This window comes from Homalodisca vitripennis, chromosome X (assembly GCF_021130785.1).
Source record: "Homalodisca vitripennis isolate AUS2020 chromosome X, UT_GWSS_2.1, whole genome shotgun sequence".
NCBI classification, from domain to species: Eukaryota; Metazoa; Arthropoda; class Insecta; order Hemiptera; family Cicadellidae; genus Homalodisca; species Homalodisca vitripennis.
Window position 1 is genome coordinate 122,034,638 of NC_060215.1, and position 22,408 is coordinate 122,057,045.

General features: G+C 33.3%; 1 protein-coding gene across 1 annotated transcript; it reads right to left on the minus strand.

Moving 5' to 3' along the window:
- Positions 1–2,988: 2,988 nt before the first annotated feature.
- On the minus strand, positions 2,989–21,994 carry LOC124369596 (neprilysin-2-like). Its single transcript, XM_046827639.1, has 3 exons — positions 21,986–21,994; positions 21,118–21,249; positions 2,989–3,921 (listed from the first exon to the last, which is right to left on the minus strand). Exons 1-3 carry the CDS (start codon positions 21,992–21,994, stop codon positions 3,577–3,579), a joined length of 486 nt encoding a protein of 161 aa, XP_046683595.1. The 3' UTR covers positions 2,989–3,576.
- Positions 21,995–22,408: the final 414 nt, after the last annotated feature.

Sequence of the window (22,408 nt, forward strand, 5' to 3'; positions counted from 1 at the left end):
TAATTGCTGGCAGGAGATAATTGTTAAACACTAACAACACGGCAATTTAAAAGGCAAACTAATTAATGTTTCGCGATAATAATAATCTGTTAATAATAAAATATTCTTTGAAATAAATAGATTGATATTACCTTGTTTAGTAATAAGTGTAGAACATATTCAATTTAGAAAAGTTATGTAATGTCCAATTATTTGTTTTAGGTTCTATTAAAAAAATTTATATAAGATTTGGAAATGAAGTATTAAGAATTTAGTTAACCAAGGATTTTGAAAACAGATGTAAAATAATTTGATTCAATAAAATTTATAGTTTTCGCCAGCTACCAAATGTAACGATTTGTATGGGTTTTTGGAAGCAACGTGTCACCGTGCAGGACTAGGCTTTTAGCCGTTTGCACGATGAAGGCCGTGGAGGGACCATAATCCTAATTACACAATATCCTCCTGCCAGCTTTGATAAGTAATTAAAGTTATAATTTAAGGACGAATCAGTAAAAGTAAATCGTAAAACAATTTATTAACCGCCAAGGTAATTTACACATTTCAACACCAACCCCACGCCGACCTCCCATCACGACAAAAACCCGCCCCAACATACTAACAATTTAGAATTTACAATCACCCCCTATAATTTTCCGGCACCTAACCCCCCCCCCCTTGGTTATTAAATCAATCTATAGTGTAACACACAATACCACAAACAAATAATTTAACTAAGACTTTTGACAGGTAAGTAAAATCTCCGTTACCGCCACTCGCCGATCAGACGTCTTCGCTCTTCCGTCACTCAATCTAGACTCCGTTATCAGACCACCGGTCCTCCATCAGCACGCGGCTTATCAGAAAGACCGGTCCTAACCGTTGATTCGGCGGTCTGATATATGTGGTGGGCAGTCACCACAGTCGTGTGTAGAGAAGTAGCTTTATTCTAATGTATAATGGATATTTTTGTATTATCCAGAGTCCACTATTTTTAGACAAGTTTTTAGTCATCAGGGTCCAAAATATAATTCATTATCTTTTACTAGTACTTTCCTGTTTCGTAATGAATAAAAAAATACCCGATGAGTCTTTTTGTCGCCAAATTGCCTCCAAATAGGCCTAGACGCACGAATTATTGGTCACTTTTGAATAATTAATTATTGTTATTTTGGTTTCGTTTTAATTGATTGCTGTGATTAAATTGATTAATTTATAATTTAATCACGAATTTTTATCTTTGGACTTAACTCGAACGGAAGAGGTATATTTTATTATTGGCAGAAAGACTTTTTATTGGCAGAATGCATGTGGTGATCGGGAGTAACGGCGATGCATTTAACTCAATTTTCGGTGACATCGCTTCCTTTTGGAAGGCAGAATACTATAACCGTTCATCATAGTGACTTAAATCTCAAAATAGGTTAAATAAAGCCTGTTATGTTTATTGTATACTGTGATTTATTTTCGTTCCGGATAAGGAGAACTCTAAAAATAGTAGTCTCAGGATAATATCAATTACAATATAATGTATACATGTAGAATCTGTATACATTATAATGTATAAACTATATACATTATACCGTATAATGTATACAGTAATGAATCAAAGATTACAGTTTCGTGCAAACCATGACTGGAAAGTATGGGAACCTTGTAAAAATAGAGGGATACTTCAAAATTTCAAAACTACTTGCTGATGGTTTCAATGACGTGTTTTTCAATTAATTACAAATAATTTTAAGAACCTAACAAAATGTAAAATATCTAATTAGGTAACTGTACAGAAATTTGAAGTGAAAGTTTAATACATATTCTTCTACAGACTTCTCAATTTTACTTACAACCAGATGATGTATACGTAATACGGTATAATATAAAAGAAGTTAATATACAACGTTACATGTGTTAAAACACATTTCACTAAGTCTTTCAATCAGTACAAGAATCCTGCAGAGCTGTTGTCTCACGGTGTATGGCGTCAGATTTTGAACATGAGAGATACCGCAAGGTTAGAGTTCTTCTTGGAGTGGAATACTGATAACTCATACTGTACCTACCCCCCTCCCCTCCTTCAGGTCCATCCTTTTTGGGTAATGGACAGTAGAAGGTTAGAAGGAAACTCGGCTTTTCTATAAAAACTATTTGGATAAACTCGACAGTTTCCCTTAATACAGTATATTTTCACAATGCCGTACAATTTTTGTGAAGGTCTATTTTTTGCAAATTTTTGGCATTAATAGTAAAAATATGTAGTAGTAATCTTGAAAAATGTAACAAATATTATTAATTTTACAGTTTTTAGGAAATCGTTTTATATATTTTATTGTAAGAACGTTCATTTTATGTATTTAAAACAAGAAAATTTAGTTGTGTTATAATATTAGTAAGCTCTTATTTAACAAACATTATGAAAAATGTACTTGACAGAGTCTTAGGTTACTGGCACTTACTAAATTTAAACAGTTAAAAAAGGTTTTACCGTTTAATCTTATTTTACGTTTAAGGGTAGTTTCTTGGTTGGATATCCTATCTTCCATTTCACTCCTATTTGCCAGCTTTTCCAGATGTTCCTGAAGGGAAAATCTCAGAATCCCGTTAAAACTCAAAATAAGCTCGCTAACCGGAGAGGATATTAATAATAGTAGCGTTAAAAAAATATTCAAAACATGTCAGTGTGTAAAGCAATGGTTCGATGTGGTGTTGAAAACTTCACAATTACACGATAACTTTGTAAAATGTATCGGATATATCCAAACTGCGGAGCGCTATATACACCACACCCGTTGAATTATTATAAATTATTCGTATCTACACATGGAACTTTGTAATTGCTGGTTTAGGAGGGTTTAATCAACCTCACGAATAATATAGAATTTTAAAATTAGAAGTGAAACGTCTATCCTTAAATTACAGCAATGGGGGAAGATAAGTCGAATATTGTAAAGAAACATTCGTAATAAAACGAAAATTGGATATATAATTAAAAAACATAAAACAAAATTAAAATCAACATTACATTTATTTAAAACCAAAACCTCAACTAAACACACATTCCAAAACCATTTCAACAGACATTTAAATAATGTATGTATTTTAAATACCTAATAATTACTTTAATCTACACATTTCCCTATATTTAAAATAGACTAGTACAACAATTAAAACCATAATTGTAATATGATCATAGTATTAAAATATATAAGAATAAAAACACATATGTAAGGAAAATTCCTACAATATACCGTAAAATAAATTTGTAATAATTATATTTTGAGAATTGATTGTAATAATATTTTGACTAATTTATATGAAACCACATTTGTAATAAGTTGTGCATGAATACAGCGAAACAAATGTATTGTAAATGTTTTCTGTGGAACCACATAACACTCATCGCGTTTAACCCATCATGTTTATTTATTTAGCAGTATTCTAAGAATATTGCAATGAATACTAAAATCTTCTATTCCTAATTCGAATTCAATTTCTTAATTATTTACAAATATAAATGACGAAAAATCATACTGTAAAGCAAACTAGTACAAATTACTCATTTTAATTACTGATAAAAGATCCCAGCTAATTTAACCAGGATTACCAAACAACGCACTTATTCTCAGGATTCATAGCATCCCCAGAGCCACACTGGAACACCTTACTAAACTCTGGAAAGTTCTTCAGGACTCCGTTAACTCTAAACTCTGCCGGGGAATGTGTGTCTGTATGGATCCGCTCTCTGAGAGACTCGGGGTGATACCGCGTGCACTCGATGTTGGCCATACCGATCATAAACAGCTGATCGTTGCTGTATTGTTCCAAGTTTGGCAGCCCTGGTTCCGGTTCCATCAGCTGATCTGCCATCCGATGGTACGCAAGATAGGCCAACTTGAATCCACCGTTGTCCGCTATGTTTTCTCCCTGTGTGGTTATGCCGTTCAGCTGTAACACATAAGTTATTTATTGTAAGTAACGGCTGGAAATCGATACCTTCATATCCAGGTTTTATTTTAATTATTATTTATACCTTTGAGGAAGCTTAAATCGATGTTAAAATTATCTCGATACATCAATAGCACCAACGACCATGCTCGTTCTCTTCCAAACTTTAACTTTAGGACGTACGGATTTGTCCGTCTTCTTTAACTGGTAAGATCAGAACAGCTCTATTGTAATCAATTATAATAAAAAAGTAAGAGCATTATAGCATTGAGTTTTAAAAATGATTTGAAATTTGAAATTTTGAACCATTTGCCTGTTGTACATTCGTAGGAGACGAAGAGATAACGGATAACGAGGAGACGCTGAAGGAGTAGGTATTAACCACCGAACGACAGTGAGGTAGGGCAAGACCTGAACTTGAGACACACAGATTGAGCATCAATTTAAAGATGGATGCGTTCCCTTGAGAGCTTTCAATAAAATAAAACATTCCTCTAAGATCAAGGATTGAAATTGTCTGTAATGTTCGTGAGGAAATGCGGAGCTTCCTCTAAAATACACCCCAAGTGTCTTTACATTAGATAAGAGGGACAATCAGGATCGTCTCTTCCTAAACCACATTTTATCGTTTTCCTTTCCCACCCGACGGTAGCAAAATAATCAATAATGATTTTCTGAATTTTCGAATTTTGCCTGAATTATGAAATTAAATTGATTAAAAGTAAACGCTTAGTAATCTCCTTTAAAGTTAGATATTAACAGAAAAATAGCCATCAAATTCAACCAAAATTTGTTCTATTAGCTACTAAAAGTCTTTTTTTTACTTGTAAAATAAATAATAGGTGTAAAAAAAAATAATATCACAAAATATCTGATTGAAATGGCATCCACTTATATTAATATTGCATGGAAATATTAACAGAAATACGAACTGAATAGATGTATATTCTTTAAATAACAGAAGACATTACCATGATGCCCACTACACAAAATTTCTTTTAAATGGAGAAAAGCAAAATAGGCGTTGGTTTGTCTATTCTGAATCGAAAGACTTTGTGTTCTGTTTGCTTACCATTTATTCCATGATCATTCAAAATGTAGTGTTAGTGCTCTTGGCTCTTTCACGGGTGTAAATGATTAGAAAAATTTATGAGAAACACTAAAAAACCATTAAAACAGCAAATTCCACAAAGAGGGCATGATAAAATGGTTAACTTTTCAAAATGGGTTGTCTTTGGAAAAAGCAATTGGTTCTCAAACTAAGGGTCAAACCGATTTAGAACAAAAATGCTGGAAAGATATCCTGGAGAGGTTCCTGGCGATTGGGCAGTTTTTGGCCATGCACAATTTATATCTTCGAGGCCATGAAGAGAGTTTGGTTTCACAAAACTCTAGTGCAAACTTCCTACATATGGTTAGGCTGATTGCATGGTTTGACCCACCCCTCGAGAACACTTATATAATCCATATTCAGAAACCATTAACTGAGCAAAAATATTTAAAATTAGCTTATCGAAGTACTGGCAGTACGTGTCAGAAAAAAATTGGTGAAAAAAAATATATATTTTTCAATAATTCTGGATTGCAGTCTAGATATTTCTATAGTGGAGTAAATGTTGTTCATTTTGAGGACAACAAATCAATAGTATACAGAGATCGAGGAACACTTCTTATAATTTGTGGCGGTAGCACAAGCTATAGCAGAGAAGTTGACAGAATATATCATAGACAAATTGGAAGGGTCAGGGCTGTCCATTTTTTCATGAAGGACTCAGGCCGGAACCCTTTCGGATAAAATCTTGCCTGGTCCGTGTGTCTTATGTCCCGTCCAGGACAAAACTACTTGTTTCGGAAGCTAGGGGTCAGCCAGGCATCCATCTTCACGCTTCTGATGAATTATCGCACGTACAAGAGTAGTGACTGCATTCCATGCGTCCTCACTCTGCAGCATCAGCTCCACAATGGTGTCTGCCCAAACATCGCCAACTGGGTGCGGCTTCATAGCACCTAATCTTGTAGCACCTAATCTCATACCACCGACAGCAAAAAAGTCGTCGTTTAGGTGCTGTGATATTAGGCGCTATAAGGTTAGGTACTGTGCAACGATCCGCGGTTCGTTTAGGTGCCGTGAGACTGTTTCAAGTTTCAGTGTCACAGCACCTCTCTCTTTGTTCCAAAGGGGTCTTGGTGGGGACAGAGCGGTTGGAGGAGAATCCAACCTTACCCCTCACCCCGCTGCCGACGATCCGCCATTACAGCAGGGCGAGCAGTCGACAGCACAAGGCGAGGCGACACGAGATAGACAGTCTGTCTACTCGCACAAGGGAAGGGTCCATGCGTATAGCGTGCGGCGGTTGTTGATTACAACTAATGATGGCACCAAATATTAAGTTCCTTGTATTTGAATGAATGTTTAGGCCAAACCGCAAATCTTGCACATAATCCAATAATGTCTATGATTTGTTCATCTAATTTCATTGTGTTTCACATTTTTATATAAGTTTATAATAGTTTTTATCGTAATTGGAATTAAATGTGTTCAAATCGTATATACCGTGCACTGAAAACCGGTAATAATTTGCATTCAAATCTCTATAAAAATAGGCAAAGCCTTCTCCAATTTCCCTACATCACACAAAGTAAAAATGTAATACACGTAAGCACCATGAGTTAAATAAAAAGCAAAAGTATTTGGATTAAAACATAACATCCATAGGGAATTGCAACCATTAGAACTATAGTTTAGCTTTTTAACCTCCCGATGTTCTATAACAGTGAAATTTGACTCACGAGTTTTATACTTTCAGCTGAAAAAGCTAGCTATTTCATGTCAAACAGTTATCTAACAAGTAATATACATACATGTTGTTTTTGTGAACTAAATACGAGATTACTTAAAATAACCCGAACGATGTTAGAAGCATGGAAAGACTCGACAGAGTGTAACATAAGTGGTAGCGCACATACGATTCTTCTTTATCTTAAAATCAATAGAGTTCTTATTTAGACCAATAAGAGCATATGTATCAAGTCACTAGGACCTTTATAATAAGAGTTATCGCACAGACGGACACACAAGAAACCATTTCAATAAAGCCTTTCAATTCTTCATGAAGCGTTAATAAATAGGCGGCTCATTACATTACATTAAAAAATATATTTATTTTATAATTACTACATAAACTTATAAGTCAAACTGCAATTTCTATAATTCATTCCATAAATTAACGAAACTAACCTGAGCTTTTTATAGTAAAAAATCCAACTGGAAAAAAATAGATTATATTAGTTTTAATATTTAACACAATGCTGTTCTCCGTGTTATCAAGATGAGTGATTGTGCCGATTGCGACGATCCTCTACCTCATGTGAGTGAACATGCTGTTTGTTCTCAATGTAAAACAAATATACACTTCGTGTGTGCCGATATTTTAGAAAGCACATGGAATCGCATGGAACAAGCACGTCGTGAATCATGGAAGTGTAAGAACTGCTGCACAGGTAAGAGTAAACAGCAAAAAGAAACAATTACTAAGGGCATTTTGGCCAGATTGCACGAAACATTTTTGTCAAAATGGAGGATACCGTTAAGGCTCAATTTGAAAAATATGTTATAATTTTTAAGAAACAAATGGGTGAATTTAAGGAGTCCATACAATTTTTTTTTCTAACAAGATTGATGAGTACGAGGGGAAAATTGAAACGTACTTGACTGAAGTTAAAAATTCCGCACAATCTGCCCTTATACAACAAAATAGTGATTTAAGAAAATGTGTTGCTGAGTATAAGACCAAACTTGAAAATATGGAGCAATATAATAGAAATAAAAATATTCAGATTGATGGAGTTCCGGAGTCAGCTAATGAAAGCTGTCAGAGTTGTCCAGTATACCGTTGAATTTTGCCACTGATGTGCAAGCAATGCACAGGATTCCACCAAAGCGGGAAAAGGGACCAAAGCCCATTGTTGTTCAATTTTAGAGCAGACAGACTAGAGATGCCATGCTGCATAAGTGTAAAAAATTGAAAATAAAATCCACGGACTTTGCTCAAGGTGTTCCAGAAACAAATGTTTATGTTAACTCACACTTAATTAAAACCAATAACAAAGAGTTGTTATTTCGTGCAAAGAAACTCAAGAAACATAATTGACGTTTTGTCTGGACTGTGGAAGGTAAAGTTTTTGTGAAAAAGTTGGAGAATTGATATAAATTCTAAGTATTTCTGCAAAGGAAGAAAGCAAGCTGTAAAATTTAACAACCAGTATAGTGAAACATTAGATTTGATTTTATAAATGATACGTTGAACAGGGTTCTTAATTCTTCTGTTTTTGCATACGCAGACGACACTGCTCTTGCATGTGGGGCCTACAATAGACGTTCATTATTTCAAAGAATCAATGATGACTTGCAGAAGATTTATAATTGGTTAATCAGTAATAGATTAGCTTGTAAATGTAAATAAGTCTAAGTGTATTACATTTTTTATAATAAAAAAACAAAAGAATATTTGCACGACATGTTGAATTGCGTTTTCACTCCCATCAATGTATATATAGCTGTGAATTTTCTAGTATAGAAATGGTTGAAAGTGTTAAATATATAGGTTTATATATTGGTGAGTATTTAAAGTGAGATATACATGTAAACTATGTAACAAAAAGGTTAAGGAAAATAAACTATGCACTTTACTATTTGAAAAATGTTCTTAGGAGTGACCAGTTGAAGCAGGTGTATGTGTCATGGTTTGAGAATACCATGAGGTATGGGATATTGCATTTTGGAGGTGCATATGCCACTGTTTTAAAACCTATTGTAATGAGCCAACGACATGCATTGCGAAATATATACAATGTAAAATATAATGAAAGCATGAGCTACCTTTTTACAGAACACAATATTTTAACTTTCACAGAGATTTATAAGTACGCCTCGATTGTGTATGTAAATAAGAGTTTATTTATGTTAAATCTAAAACCATCAAATAGAACTACCAGATCTAGTAATTATATTTTACTCGAGGTACCATTTTTACCAAGGAATCGAGTAGACATCCGTTTTGTTATCTTGGCCCAAATCGTTTAATGAGTTTGTGAGATTCTTTGGAAATAGGGTTACATTTGATAAAAATCAGAATGTTAAAATCAAAGCTATAACTTGTTAAAAGAATTAGTTTAAATATGTGTTGAAGTTTTAATATATAACAGCCATTTACTAATTATATAGCCATATATATATATATATATATATATATTATTTACATTGCTTGTTATAACTTACACTATTTATTTATTTGGTTTGTAAATGTTAAACTGTATTGTTTACCAATGCAATATTTATTACGTACTATTGCTATTACTGAATTATTTATTAAATACTTATTTAATGTTTGTAGCCACTTGGAATGTTTATTTATTTGTTATTAGATTTCATATATTATAGTTTATTAAATTATTTGTTATTATAGTTTATAATTATAATTTACTGAACGTTATTAAATTTCAAACCACCTACATTATATATTTATTTCTTATATCTAAAATATATATCTTATATGTTATGTCATTTGCGTTGCTTGTTATTTCATTATTGTTGTGCATTGCAAGCAAATAACTTTGCAAAGGAATTTGCTTGAAAATGTATTAAAATTGTACTGTTAGAAAGTTAACATACATTATTTATACTACTTGTTGCACACTTGGATTATTTATACATAGACTATTTTTTTATTTGGTTTGGGAATGTCAGATTCTATTGTTTACCACTGCAATATTTATTACTTATTATCGTTATCACTGCATTATTTATTTTTATCTATTTATTATTCCTTGTAAATTTGTAATGCTTATAATTACATTGTTTTTGCACATATAACTGTTAATGCTGCTTTATTCTAAGTAATATTATAATAATCTCGTGGTATACCATTTATTAGATTTACACTGCTTTTGAGTAGTTTATGAATTATGAATTTAGTTTCAGTGAAGACAATGTTATCGAAATATGAATTGGACAATGAACACTAAGATAATTGTAATTATGATTCAACTGAACTCCCGCTCGCGCAGCTTCGGGTGCACTGGGAGGTAAATTGTATTTTTATATGTATTTTGAGATAATAAAGAAGATTGAACTTGATCGTGAACTTGAAAAATTTGATTTAAGAATATTATTTTAATATTCTATTAAAAGGTGTTTATTGTTGTCTATCAATGGCATGAGTATATATTTTAAAAAGGTGAAGATGTCTAAATTCTTTCAAATGGCTTATGGGCTTATATGAAATAATATCCATATTACGATTACAAATAAGGCCTACATATTATACATAAAAAAGAATCACAACATATTCTTTTTTCGACAATTTTTTGGTAATCCGTTGAAATGTGAAGAAATTTTCTAAGAAGAGGTGGATCAAAATAGTTGCCTGGAATATTTTACAATTTGAAAACTATTCTAATATTATTGTTTCATAATAGAATTTTAACTGAGTATTTTAACAGCTGTTGACACTTTCAGTTCATGTTCGTAAAACAGGCAGAAACATTTTAATACAAATTAAATTTCAGAACATTGCGTGATCAGTAGATATGTAGACAGCAAAAAATTTATATATATATATATATATATATATATATATATATATATATATATATATATATATATATATATATATATATATTAGCAGTTACCCGCCGCTTCGTGTTCTGTAGAAAAACTGGACATTATATCTATGTGTTCTTTTTCTATGACATAATAAACAGTCTAGAGATAATCGATAGTCACTCAAAGCTATTCCAATTTCCTGATCCAATTTAGATTTAAGTTTAAAGAACAGAGGTTTGGGATCCTGAAGTCGTAAAGTGAAACAGTTTTTATAAGATTAGTATTTCCCTCCCACATTCCATGATAATTTATTGAAGTTCTTCGATGGCTTCAGTAACAATAAGAGTTAGCCTTTTTATCCCAATGACGAAAGTGTATAGTACAACAAAAAAGTTGCTGCGGTCAATATGGGTCTGTTCTGGTCGTTTAAATTCACCCCCGGTCTAATCTATTTACAGTTCCACTATTGATTTATGCTGTTGCACTAACCAAAACAATGGTCTCATACATTGATTTCGGAATCTAACTTAGGTTAAATTTTTATGATTAGGTGATTTTGATATTTTTACCGATCACTAAATTAATATGTATTAGGGGTATATGCTTCAAGTATTAGGGCAATATTATCTCCATTTGCTTTTTAATAACTACAGTAAAAAGGCCATACACAATGTTAAAGAAACTAACCAGATTAGATTACGTTATATGCAAACATTCACAGCTTTATACAATAAGGTAGTTGTTATAACAGCGTATAAATAGCATTTATATTGTATTAGATGGATTATTGATCATTGGCGCAATCTAAATTTAAAATTAAATAACTTCGTATTTGCAATCTGCATTACACTACTGATTAAGTACTCTAAAATTATTCAATATTTACTAAAATTTAAATGTAAACACTTGTTTCTGCCTCTTGGATGAACTTTAGCTGAAAGTGTTAACAGCTACTCTAAGTGTTAATTCAGACTAAAAGCTATACCGGTTCCAAATTTCAGCACAATCCGTATAGCAGTTTCAGCGTGATTCGAGAACAAACCTCCAAACATCTTAACATCTAAACATACAAACATCCAAATATCCAAACATTCAAACTTTCGCATTTATAATATTAGTGGGATATATATCTTATTACAGATTGCGCCAGTAACGCACTTATAAGAGCGCGTCTTGTTTTGGCTGTTCTAAGAAAATAAAAACTTGTTATGAGTCTTTACAAAAATTATTTATCAGCCTGCTACCTCTGAATTTTGGTGTATTGGCGCAAATCTCTCTCTTAGTAATGATTGCATAACAAATTTAAATTAATGTTTAAATCACATTGTCAAAGCTGAACATTCATAGATTAAAAAAGAATGTATGAGACCATGTTAAAAAAGACGTCAATCTTAAAAAGAGCATGAGAGCTATTAGAAAATTACTTGAAAAAACTGAGAACAAGTATAAGGCTTCAGAAGACCAATATAACATGACATATAGTGCAAGACGACAACATCGAAAAAGTATCTTAACACCTTTGTTGCTGGTATATACGGAGTGAGATCGACTACTCTCAGTCCTCCCACTGCGTCGTAAGAAGTTTGCCGCAGTCTACTTGTAGACTGATTGTTGTTAAAAACTGAGAACAAGTATAAGGCTTCAGAAGACCAATATAACATGACATATAGTGCAAGACGACAACATCGAAAAAGTATCTTAACACCTTTGTTGCTGGTATATACGGAGTGAGATCGACTACTCTCAGTCCTCCCACTGCGTCGTAAGAAGTTTGCCGCAGTCTACTTGTAGACTGATTGTTGTTAAAAACTGAGAACAAGTATAAGGCTTCAGAAGACCAATATAACATGACATATAGTGCAAGACGACAACATCGAAAAAGTATCTTAACACCTTTGTTGCTGGTATATACGGAGTGAGATCGACTACTCTTTAGTCCTCCCACTGCGTCGTAAGAAGTTTGCCGCAGTCTACTTGTAGACTGATTGTTGTTAAAAACTGAGAACAAGTATAAGGCTTCAGAAGACCAATATAACATGACATATAGTGCAAGACGACAACATCAAAAAGTATCTTAACACCTTTGTTGCTGGTATATACGGAGTGAGATCGACTACTCTCAGTCCTCCCACTGCGTCGTAAGAAGTTTGCCGCAGTCTACTTGTAGACTGATTGTTGTTAAAAACTGAGAACAAGTATAAGGCTTCAGAAGACCAATATAACATGACATATAGTGCAAGACGACAACATCGAAAAAGTATCTTAACACCTTTGTTGCTGGTATATACGGGTGAGATCGACTACTTTTAGTCCTCCCACTACAAGTTTGCCGCAGTACTACTTGTAGACTGATTGTTGTTAAAATTAATCTTCCTGATTTTTGAGGATCAAAGTTATTAATTGTTTAGGACGCAATCTCAATACCTCTCAAAATATTCCATATCATACTATTAATAACATATCCATTTCATTGTAATCTATTTATACAGGATGTACTACATAGGAAAGAAATAAAATTTTATAATATAGAACCAAAATAGGCTTTCAGTCTTAGTTTTTTATCGTTTTTTTTTAATTATAATTATCAGAAATAAACTCTGGTTATTGCCTGGCTCACTTGCCTACATAACAGGCATTGGAGATTAAATTGGTAACCAGGCAGTGTGTCTCAGCACTCAGTGCACATACACAAGTGGCCACAAGGAAAGACCACATGTGTAGACCTTTGAGTCAGGCACACTGCACAATTACAAGACACTCCCGCTGCATGCCTCGTCCAATACATAAAATAAATATTCAGTAACACAATTTATAATACGTCTAAGTAAAAAAATTACTCTACCAAAATATTCCTAGAAATTTAGCACAAAAAAAGAAATAATTTGGTGTGTGTCAATTGTAGGGGTTTGTCCTAAAGTAAACAAAATGTTTTGAGTTTTGACTTCATTTAGTAAAGATCCATTTGATCTAAACCACACTGAGGCTTCCTCAACTGATTCAATGACAAGAACTTGTAGTTTGTCAAAGTTTGTATGGATATTCTACAGAGTTGTGTCGTTAGCATTTAAAAGAGATTTGAACTTAACAACGGTAGGAAATTAATTTGTATATAATAAAAACATAATAGGGCACAGGACTGACCCTTAGGTACAACATTCCTGATCACCAAATTGTTGGACCGATTTCCATTAATACAAACAAACTTTTTGCCTGCGGTTAGATAAATAGTCTTTAAAGAACTATTTAAAGCCGGACTCCTATTAATACCGTAATAGTTAAGTTTTAAGGTCCTGCTCAAGTCAAAATATGTTGCCTGAGCAAAGGCTTAAATCTCAAAAGTGTTTAGGACCTCCTTAATTAGTGAATAAACTGCATCAATGGTGTATATACCTCTTCTATTGTAATAAATTTAGATTGGTGTTATTTTCCGGATATGCAAAAAGATCATCATGTAAAACAGTTTCTATTATTACAGGACAATAGCTCTCAGGGAGACTCCTAGACCCTTTCTTAAGAATCGGGCAGATATACATATAGTTAATGGGTTCAAAAACGTACGGTAAATTCGTTAAAATATTATAATTTTAGATAAGTTATAAATGTCTTTGCTTTATGAGTTTTTAACTCTTTTGACAGCTTTAATGACCTCATCAATCGAGACCTACAAAGATAAATGTGTTTCTTTCAATATGGTAATTTCTTATTAAGCTCAATCTATTAACATGAGGCTTTTTTAACTACCCTTTATTTGGTGTTAACCGAATTGATAAAAAAATGGTTTAAGTTATCTGGAGTGATATTTATTGATAATGCTGATTGAAATACTAAATTTTTGTATTTTCGTTTATCAAATCCCCAGGCCTTATATTGGTTACTGCTATTTTCTATTTTTGCGACATTATGAGTAAGCTTTGCCTCTTCTACGGACTTTTTATAACATTTCTCGATATTTACATAGTTAACATGAAGGCTATCACTAGTTGAAAGTTTTGTCGATTTCTCCAAAAACAAAAGTTTCTTTCATTTGGTCCAGTTCCCCGCTATACCAACCGTTTTGATTTCGACCTTTAATCTCACTAACTGTGGAACGTTGTTTTTTCACTGTAGAGTAAAATGTTTGTTTATTAACTAAAATGGAGAAATATGCATGAACGAATTTTTGGGTAGAAAATACTCTTCCATTACTAAGCAAGACATGCCAATCATGTGATAACAAATGGTTTGTCAGACCATCAATAGAGGATTCTGGAAGAATTAAAATAAAATGTGTCACTTTTACTTTTGGATTTAGCAAGGTTTTAGATGTTTCAGACAAAGTATTCTTTTGAATATTTAAAACAAGCCCATTACGATCCGAGAAAGAAAAATCAAAGATGTTGCATGAAATAACCTGATCTAGACAGACTAAAATAACATTATCAAGACAATGGGCTCCCCGAGTTGGTTTGCCATTAATGCATAATACACATGTATGTCAAACTTTACATTCATACCGGGAAGTTTACAAAGCAAAACGTAGTGTTTATAGCGGGTGCAACTTCCATGTAAACCAGTAATCTGGGTTTATCTTCTTTAATATACGTTTTGTAATCAATTTATATGACGAGAACTGTGCGTGCGTGCGTGCGTGTGTGCGTGTGTGTGTGTGTGTGTGTGTGTGTGTGTGTGTGTGTGTGTGTGTGTGTGTGTGTGTGTGTGTGTGTGTGTGTGTGTGAAATTTTAACTTTTTTCGGATAGCGGGAAGATGAAAAATAATAATATACTTTTTCTAGGGTTTGCAATTATATTTCAGTCGCTATAGTAGTTGATCTTCATAAAGACGCTATTGTTTTTCTGTGCAAGTCATAAGGCATGTGTGTGCCGCATTTTATGTACATAGGACATAGGGAAGTTCTTCTAAGAATTCCAAGTCCATTTATACCCCTATGGGTGGATTATATTAATGAAAGATGTAGTTATTGCTATGTATAATACACTGTATAATTCAAAATGAATAAGTAAAGCACCTAGGAGCAAAAGATATAAGGCAGAAATTACAGGATGGTTTACTAGAAAGGAGTCACTTTAGTTCAGATATGATAAAGCCGAACTTCTATTGACAGTCAAGCTCCACGCGATAGAACTAATATGGGCTCAAATTAATTTACATATCGCAAAAATAATAAGTCGTTCACTATTACTTCTATCACATAATTTGTAAAGAAGCTTTGGAAAAGACTACACCTGATTGTTGAATGAAAGTTGTAGAGAATAAAAAAATAGTTATTGATAACGCTTGGACCAATAAATGATTGCTGGGGAGGCTGTAGAGAGGACTACTAATATTTTGACTGGGGGACAGAAATTCGTCGGAAAGCTGTGTCAGTAAACATGAGGTAAACAGTGAAAAATATAACACCGATAACAAAGATGATGATGATAAGATTATGGAAGGTATTCGGCCGCTTCGCTTTGAGGAATATTAACTTCCCTCAAATTATCTGTTAGTGAATTTACAATTATAAGTTTAATTAAATGTTTGTTTTGGGTAAATAAATAGTTTAATTGCCTTTCCTTGAATTAATATACTTACCAGAATCATACAAGCCTAATTTAAACATTTTCCTGTTGTGGTTTGTGTGAAAATACAACTGTCGATATTTTATCTTGTGTTTTTGGCACACGTGGCAAGTTGGTATATTTCATGCCATCTTGTAGTAAGGTTCCGGCACAGTTACTGTGTACCTCGCTTGTTCTGCACCCTCACTCATAAGTAAAGATAATTAGTAATAAGCATTGCGTGATTTATAAATAAATACAAGTCTAATGAGTTTCCCAAAAAAACTTGTTACGCCTTTAATTATTAACTTAGAACTCTAAATTATCAGTATGTCGTTCTTTAAGAGACATACAACAAATGATATATTATATTTTTAACTGTAATTATTTTTGAATTAGGAGGAGTTAAATTGGAAAAAGCTTAAATTTAAAACAAAAGCTGTGTTTTTCTTCATATTTTAGATTATCACAATCAATAAAAATAACTAAAATATCTCACTTTCGCTATAATATATGGATTAATACTACCTAAACCGTCAAACTTTTTCAGATGTAATACAGGGGTATATTTTAATGTGGTAGATGTTTTAAGTGACATGTTTAGTGTGTGTGAGAGAGGTCGCCGGTATCCGGTAACAATAACATATATAAATCCAAAATGAAACGTCCACCGCCTTCAATTCTTCCAGCGAGCGCGTTAATGCAACCCGCACAGCACGTGTCAATAACCAACTCAGAGCTCTCCCCTACCCACGCGACTCAACGGACGGTCGCCCACTGGCCACGGACAGTGGTGGCGGCCTACCCCTCCGGCGATCCCCACCACTCCCTTTTAGGTGGTGTGATATTAGGTGCTATAACACTCCAGCACGATCTTTAGGTGCCGTGCAAACTCTCGGGCATTTCCTTAGGTGCTGTGAGATTAGGTACTATAATATTAGGTGCTATGAGAATCGGCCTTATTAGACGGTTCAATTTTAGGTGCTGTGATATTAGGTGCTATTAGAATAGGTGCTGTGAACCCCCACGGCCAACTGTGGTGACGAGCGTTCGCCTGGCCTCGGTGAAGCGCCCGCAAGCGAAGAAGGAGTGATGAACATCATCATCCTCCAGCGTGGAGTAAGCACACCGAGGTGACCTGTAGAGGTACTTCCTAAAGTAACCGTGCCCCGTCAGGACCTGACAGAGGTAGAATCTCCTCGTGGCTACGATCTATTTAGATCTATCTAGATCTATTTATCTACCCTGGGTTGAAGCTCTAGAATGAGACGGAAAGTCCAGCGACCGTCCGATCCTTCCGTCCACCTCCGCTACCAAACCTGCAGAGTCTCCACCCTGGCAGCAGCCAAGGAATCCTCTCTACCCCACTCGGCAGCTCCCGAAAGACGGTCTGTCTCTCGATGGCCAGCAGATTAATAGGAATCACCCCAGCCACGACCACCACAGCCGAACCGAAAACGGTACGGTAGGCGCAGGCGACCCTAAGTGCTGCTCTTTTCTGTACCGATAACAGCCTTTGACTGTATCGCCTTATCCTCATGACACCCGCCCAAACCTCTGCTCCATACAGAAGGGTTGAGTTTACAGTAGACATGAGGAGGCGTCTCTTACTTGACCTAGGGCCTCCTACGTTAGCCATCAGCCTGCCGAGAGATATAACCACCTTAGAGGCTTTGTCACACACCGCCTGATGTGCTCCAAATACCGAAGACGGCAGTCGAGTAACACACCCAGGTACTTCGCCGCAGTCCTTGTCCGAACCTCGACACCCCCCACATTCATGGGGGCTGTCCATTGCTGACTGCAGGGGTCAAGGTTAAGACAATCGGGCCAACATGCATGGAGAAAAAAGTGGTGTGCAGCGAAGACTTCTAAACTTAAGACCTCTGGCATTCTTTGTTCCTTGTGGATGGCACAGCTGGAACTTATTTTAGGAGTTGCTGCTTCTTCTTGACTTCCAGCACAAACTTTTTTTGTATTTTGCAAAGACTGTATACAATCTTTTCTTGCTCTAGTGAAAGATGAAGCACTTTGAATTCTCTTGTGACCATATCACTTTAAGAGACTAGATGGGAATGTAGAATCTGTGAAAGCTCTAAGATATCAGCTCAGTAATGTTTGAGATGCATTTTTGACTGTACGTGAAAAAAATCTCAGTTTGTGGTTTTATAAATGAGCGCCAATCTTTGGAAAACTTCAACGAAGTTTCAACCTAGGGATTTTGTCATATCTTTTGTAATATGGTACGAAATTCACGTAAAAATTCATGCTATGAGTAAAGTTTGACAAAGTGTAAATATGCAACTGGACTCGTTTTTGCAAGTTATTCGAAATTAAAACTAATCAAGACTTATCCTAGGAAAACGATGTCCCTGGACCGCCTATCATACCTGGCTTTACTCTCCATAGAAAACGTTTTGGTATCCAAAATAGATTTTAAAGATGTCACTTAAGAGTTCAGTAGAAGGAAAAGTCGTAGAGTAAAGTTTTAACACATTTAAAAATGTCTAAAATAAAGAGTATAATATATTGACAAAGAGTTTTTGTTATATATATATATATATATATATATATATATATATATATATATATTAAATTAACTCTAGAAGTGGAATTATGTTGCTAGTTTTAAATTTTCAAACGTTTTGTGGATGTTAGCTGCTTTGCTATCCTAAAATCAAATATTATATTAAATTTACTTGGTCTTGGTAATTTTGGTTGTACACCTCTATATGTGTGAACATATGTTTTTTCTTTTAGTAAATTACTAAATAATAATGTCAGCATTATGCAAAACATATATATGTATATAAGTGGAATAAGAATATTAAAGTGTTTGATAAATAGACTACGTTAATTACAACTTATAAAATAATTTAAAATGTATCGTTTTTATTAGTTTTAATAATTATTTTAATACATTCTTTGATTATTTGTTGTAACTTCATTGTTTTATTTTTCCCCTCGCTATTAACGTTTTTGTCGAAGAAGTTTCCACTTTAATTTGTTTTCCATGGATTAAAATGCAACACCAAATAAAATTAGACGGTGTTATTAAAATAAAACTTAGAGGAATTTGTTGACTTTTTACTAGTGGCTAAATTTACAGTTTTCATCTAGCATATTTCATGGCATCTTTTTGCTTTATATACACAAAAAACGCATGATTTTGTATAAACATTTCAATTCAGTCAATGCGTACTACTTATAGTGCCAACCGATCAAATTTTCAGGCTCTTAATTTAGTAGCCTACATTGGAAACTACTATAATAGTACACAAATAAGGTTAGTTTTATATGTTGGTCAAACAAAGCTAACTAGTATTAAAAATCGCCCCAAAAACGCATTTTAGCCTAATTAAAAAATCTAATAATAAAGCGAACTAAATAAATTTGTTCGATAAATCTTTACAGATAACATATAACTACGTCACTCGATTGAGTATAGCCTACAGGGTGTTTTAAAATCCATGCAGAGTAGGCATAGCAGCCAAATATATTAAGATTCATATAAACTGAAATCTTATAGAATGGACCATAAAACCCCAGATGTAGCGTTATTAATTCCCAAACATCCATCTAATTAGAATATCTTAGGATGATTTTTGAATAATTTTTTAAACAACTATTACTTTTAGGCCAAAACATTTTATTTATTCTAATTCTGAATTTCGCCTGAAGGCACAAAATCTAGTTCAAGTCTAAAAGATATAAATAGCCAATCAATTTTTTATCAGAAAGAAAAACTAGTTTCCTTTGCTTTATCGCATGCATTTAACATATTTTGGAAATATGTTGTGACCTGTCTTAATTTACTTGGTTACAAATGTTTAATAAAGGCAAACGTCTTATTTCACATAAGAGTTTTTTAAAACATACATAACGAGTTTTTACAGGACACATTTTCCTACTTAAATTCCATATTTAATGTTCAATAAACTCTGTAAATATGTAATCTTTACATAATTTAGCTGATTACAGTGAATGTATGAATTAGTGTGTTACCTTGATATTAAAAAAAATATAATTCGGACTCTCTGACTACAAATTCCACGGTTTATAAACTTTCCTGTTCAAAAAACTAAACAAAATAAATAGCAGGTGACTAATCTTTTCATGTCATGTTTAAAACTTATGTTAGTGTCTATTTGGCTATGTAAAATATTATTTTGAGTATTTAATCCATAAAGTATAACGGGCTTCCAGATTTTTTCTGTCTAACCAATAAAAATATTTTATAACTAAAACGTGTTATAAAGACAGTCTTTTATTACAGGAGTTCATAAAAGACATAAAATGAAGCTTAAATAAAAATGGCTTAAATCATTAAATAAATTTAATTCAAATCGAGAAAATAATATATTTAATTATATGTATTTCTAAAGTTTATCGCTTCCAAATACTGTCAAGATATTAGGCAGTTGTTATGCGTGTGACATCTTTAAAAGCAAATACTTTGCGACCTACCTAATTGATTTAGAGCGAACATAATAATTAAATCCATATATTACTGTCATAGGTCAAACGCCTACTTCATTAGTTAAAGTAATCATCCATTCTTTACATTTAGATGTAAGCTGTTATTAGGTTATTACTGTTTTATGTGTGTTAGGTTTTTTACTGTTTGTATAAAAGAAATCACTTAGAACAAATGTGCTGACAAAAGCTCTTTTTATTGCACCTAAAAGTATCAATATTTCAAGAAAGAATAAAGGTATATAAAAACGGATTCCTCATCGCCTTCAATGTAAAAAAAAAATAGTCCGTGAATGCCAATACCACTTTTACATTAAAAACAAATATTCAATTTTAATGTGGTGAATCCAAGATGAGGGCAAGAAATATGAACTTAATCAAAATGAAGTACGTATTGAACAATGGTCAATGGTTGCCCCTGGCCAACCATACTGCCTTCCCCCATGTTTCCAAATGTTTCAGATATAGACCAGATTACCAAATTAGGGAACATGGAGGAATGTAGTTTTAGAAATTCATCTTATAAATGATATGTTATTGAGCAGAACCGTTCGCAGCGGTTTTATAATTTTACTTACGTTCAATTGAGTCTGGTTGTCTTTATAGCTGCCATATTGGTCTATTATACACATCTTCTTCTCATTAAAATTCTCCTTGCTCTCCGTCTCCCACCAATCGTTAAGATCACCCTTGTAGTTAAACTGGCTTCCCTGTAAGAAAGAGGTTGTGATGTAAATTTAATAATTTCTAATTTAAAAAAAATTATTTAATCATAATAAATAAATATTATTATTATTTTTTTTATTATTTTATTTTATTTATATAATTTTATTATTTTTTTATTACATATTTTAAAAAAGCTAAAGAAAAGGGTAGAAGGGGACCCCTCATTTCACACATCATACATTTTTATCATCAATTGCACGCACTATAACTCATTTGTCATTGCCATCTATACCTCTCGCACATTTTTTTATATATATTTACGCATGTATACGTCAGTGTCTTGAGTTCATTAATTATTGTTAAAAACTGTAAAAATGGAGATGTCCGTTGAAATGTAAAATAAAATAAATAAATTTCTGCTTGTATGAATAATTCCTGCATGACGTCAGACCTTTTTTATACAGAGTGTCCCACGAAGAGGTTTAAACTTATGATTTTATATTAATTGCCCATTTTTTGACCGAAAATTTTCAAACTCTACACAATTGAGAAGATAGGTTTTATAAGTATTCTGTGAAAATTAAAGCTCCCCAATAATTGTAGAAACGAAATGGTGACGCATTGAAAATTTTACCATTTTGTTTCCTATAAAAATTTATTTATTTAATTACATAATTTTTTCACTCCGTTGCAGTTTTAAAGAACGACTATTCAATAACGCTCATTTAAAAAAAAAAACCTGCGAAGAATATTGCTTGTGCTATAAAAACACTAACTAACCTCCTCCATTACACGTTTAATGTTGTCGAAGTTTGAGAAATGGCTTTTAATGTTAAACAAAAAGTGAAGTGTTGTGCGTGGGCTACTGCTTTTGGGAACTCTAGTACTCTAGAGGATCAAATGAGGAAATAAAAGTGCTAGTATGCTCATCAATGCTCCGCTCTCCAGGTAAACCGAAATCATTAAAGAATGTTGAACTTGAAACTGTTGTTCCAAAGTCTGCGGTACAGAGAATAATTTTGAAAAACAAAATTAAATTTTACAAAAGTTACCTAGCCCATAATCTTTTGAAGACGATCCGGACAGTAGAGTAGAATTTGAAATTGAATACGACAACAAAATTCCACTAATGTGGAACTCAATGGTTTCATGAGCTTGATCCTAATTGACATACTCAAATTTATTCAGACGAGTCCACTTTCT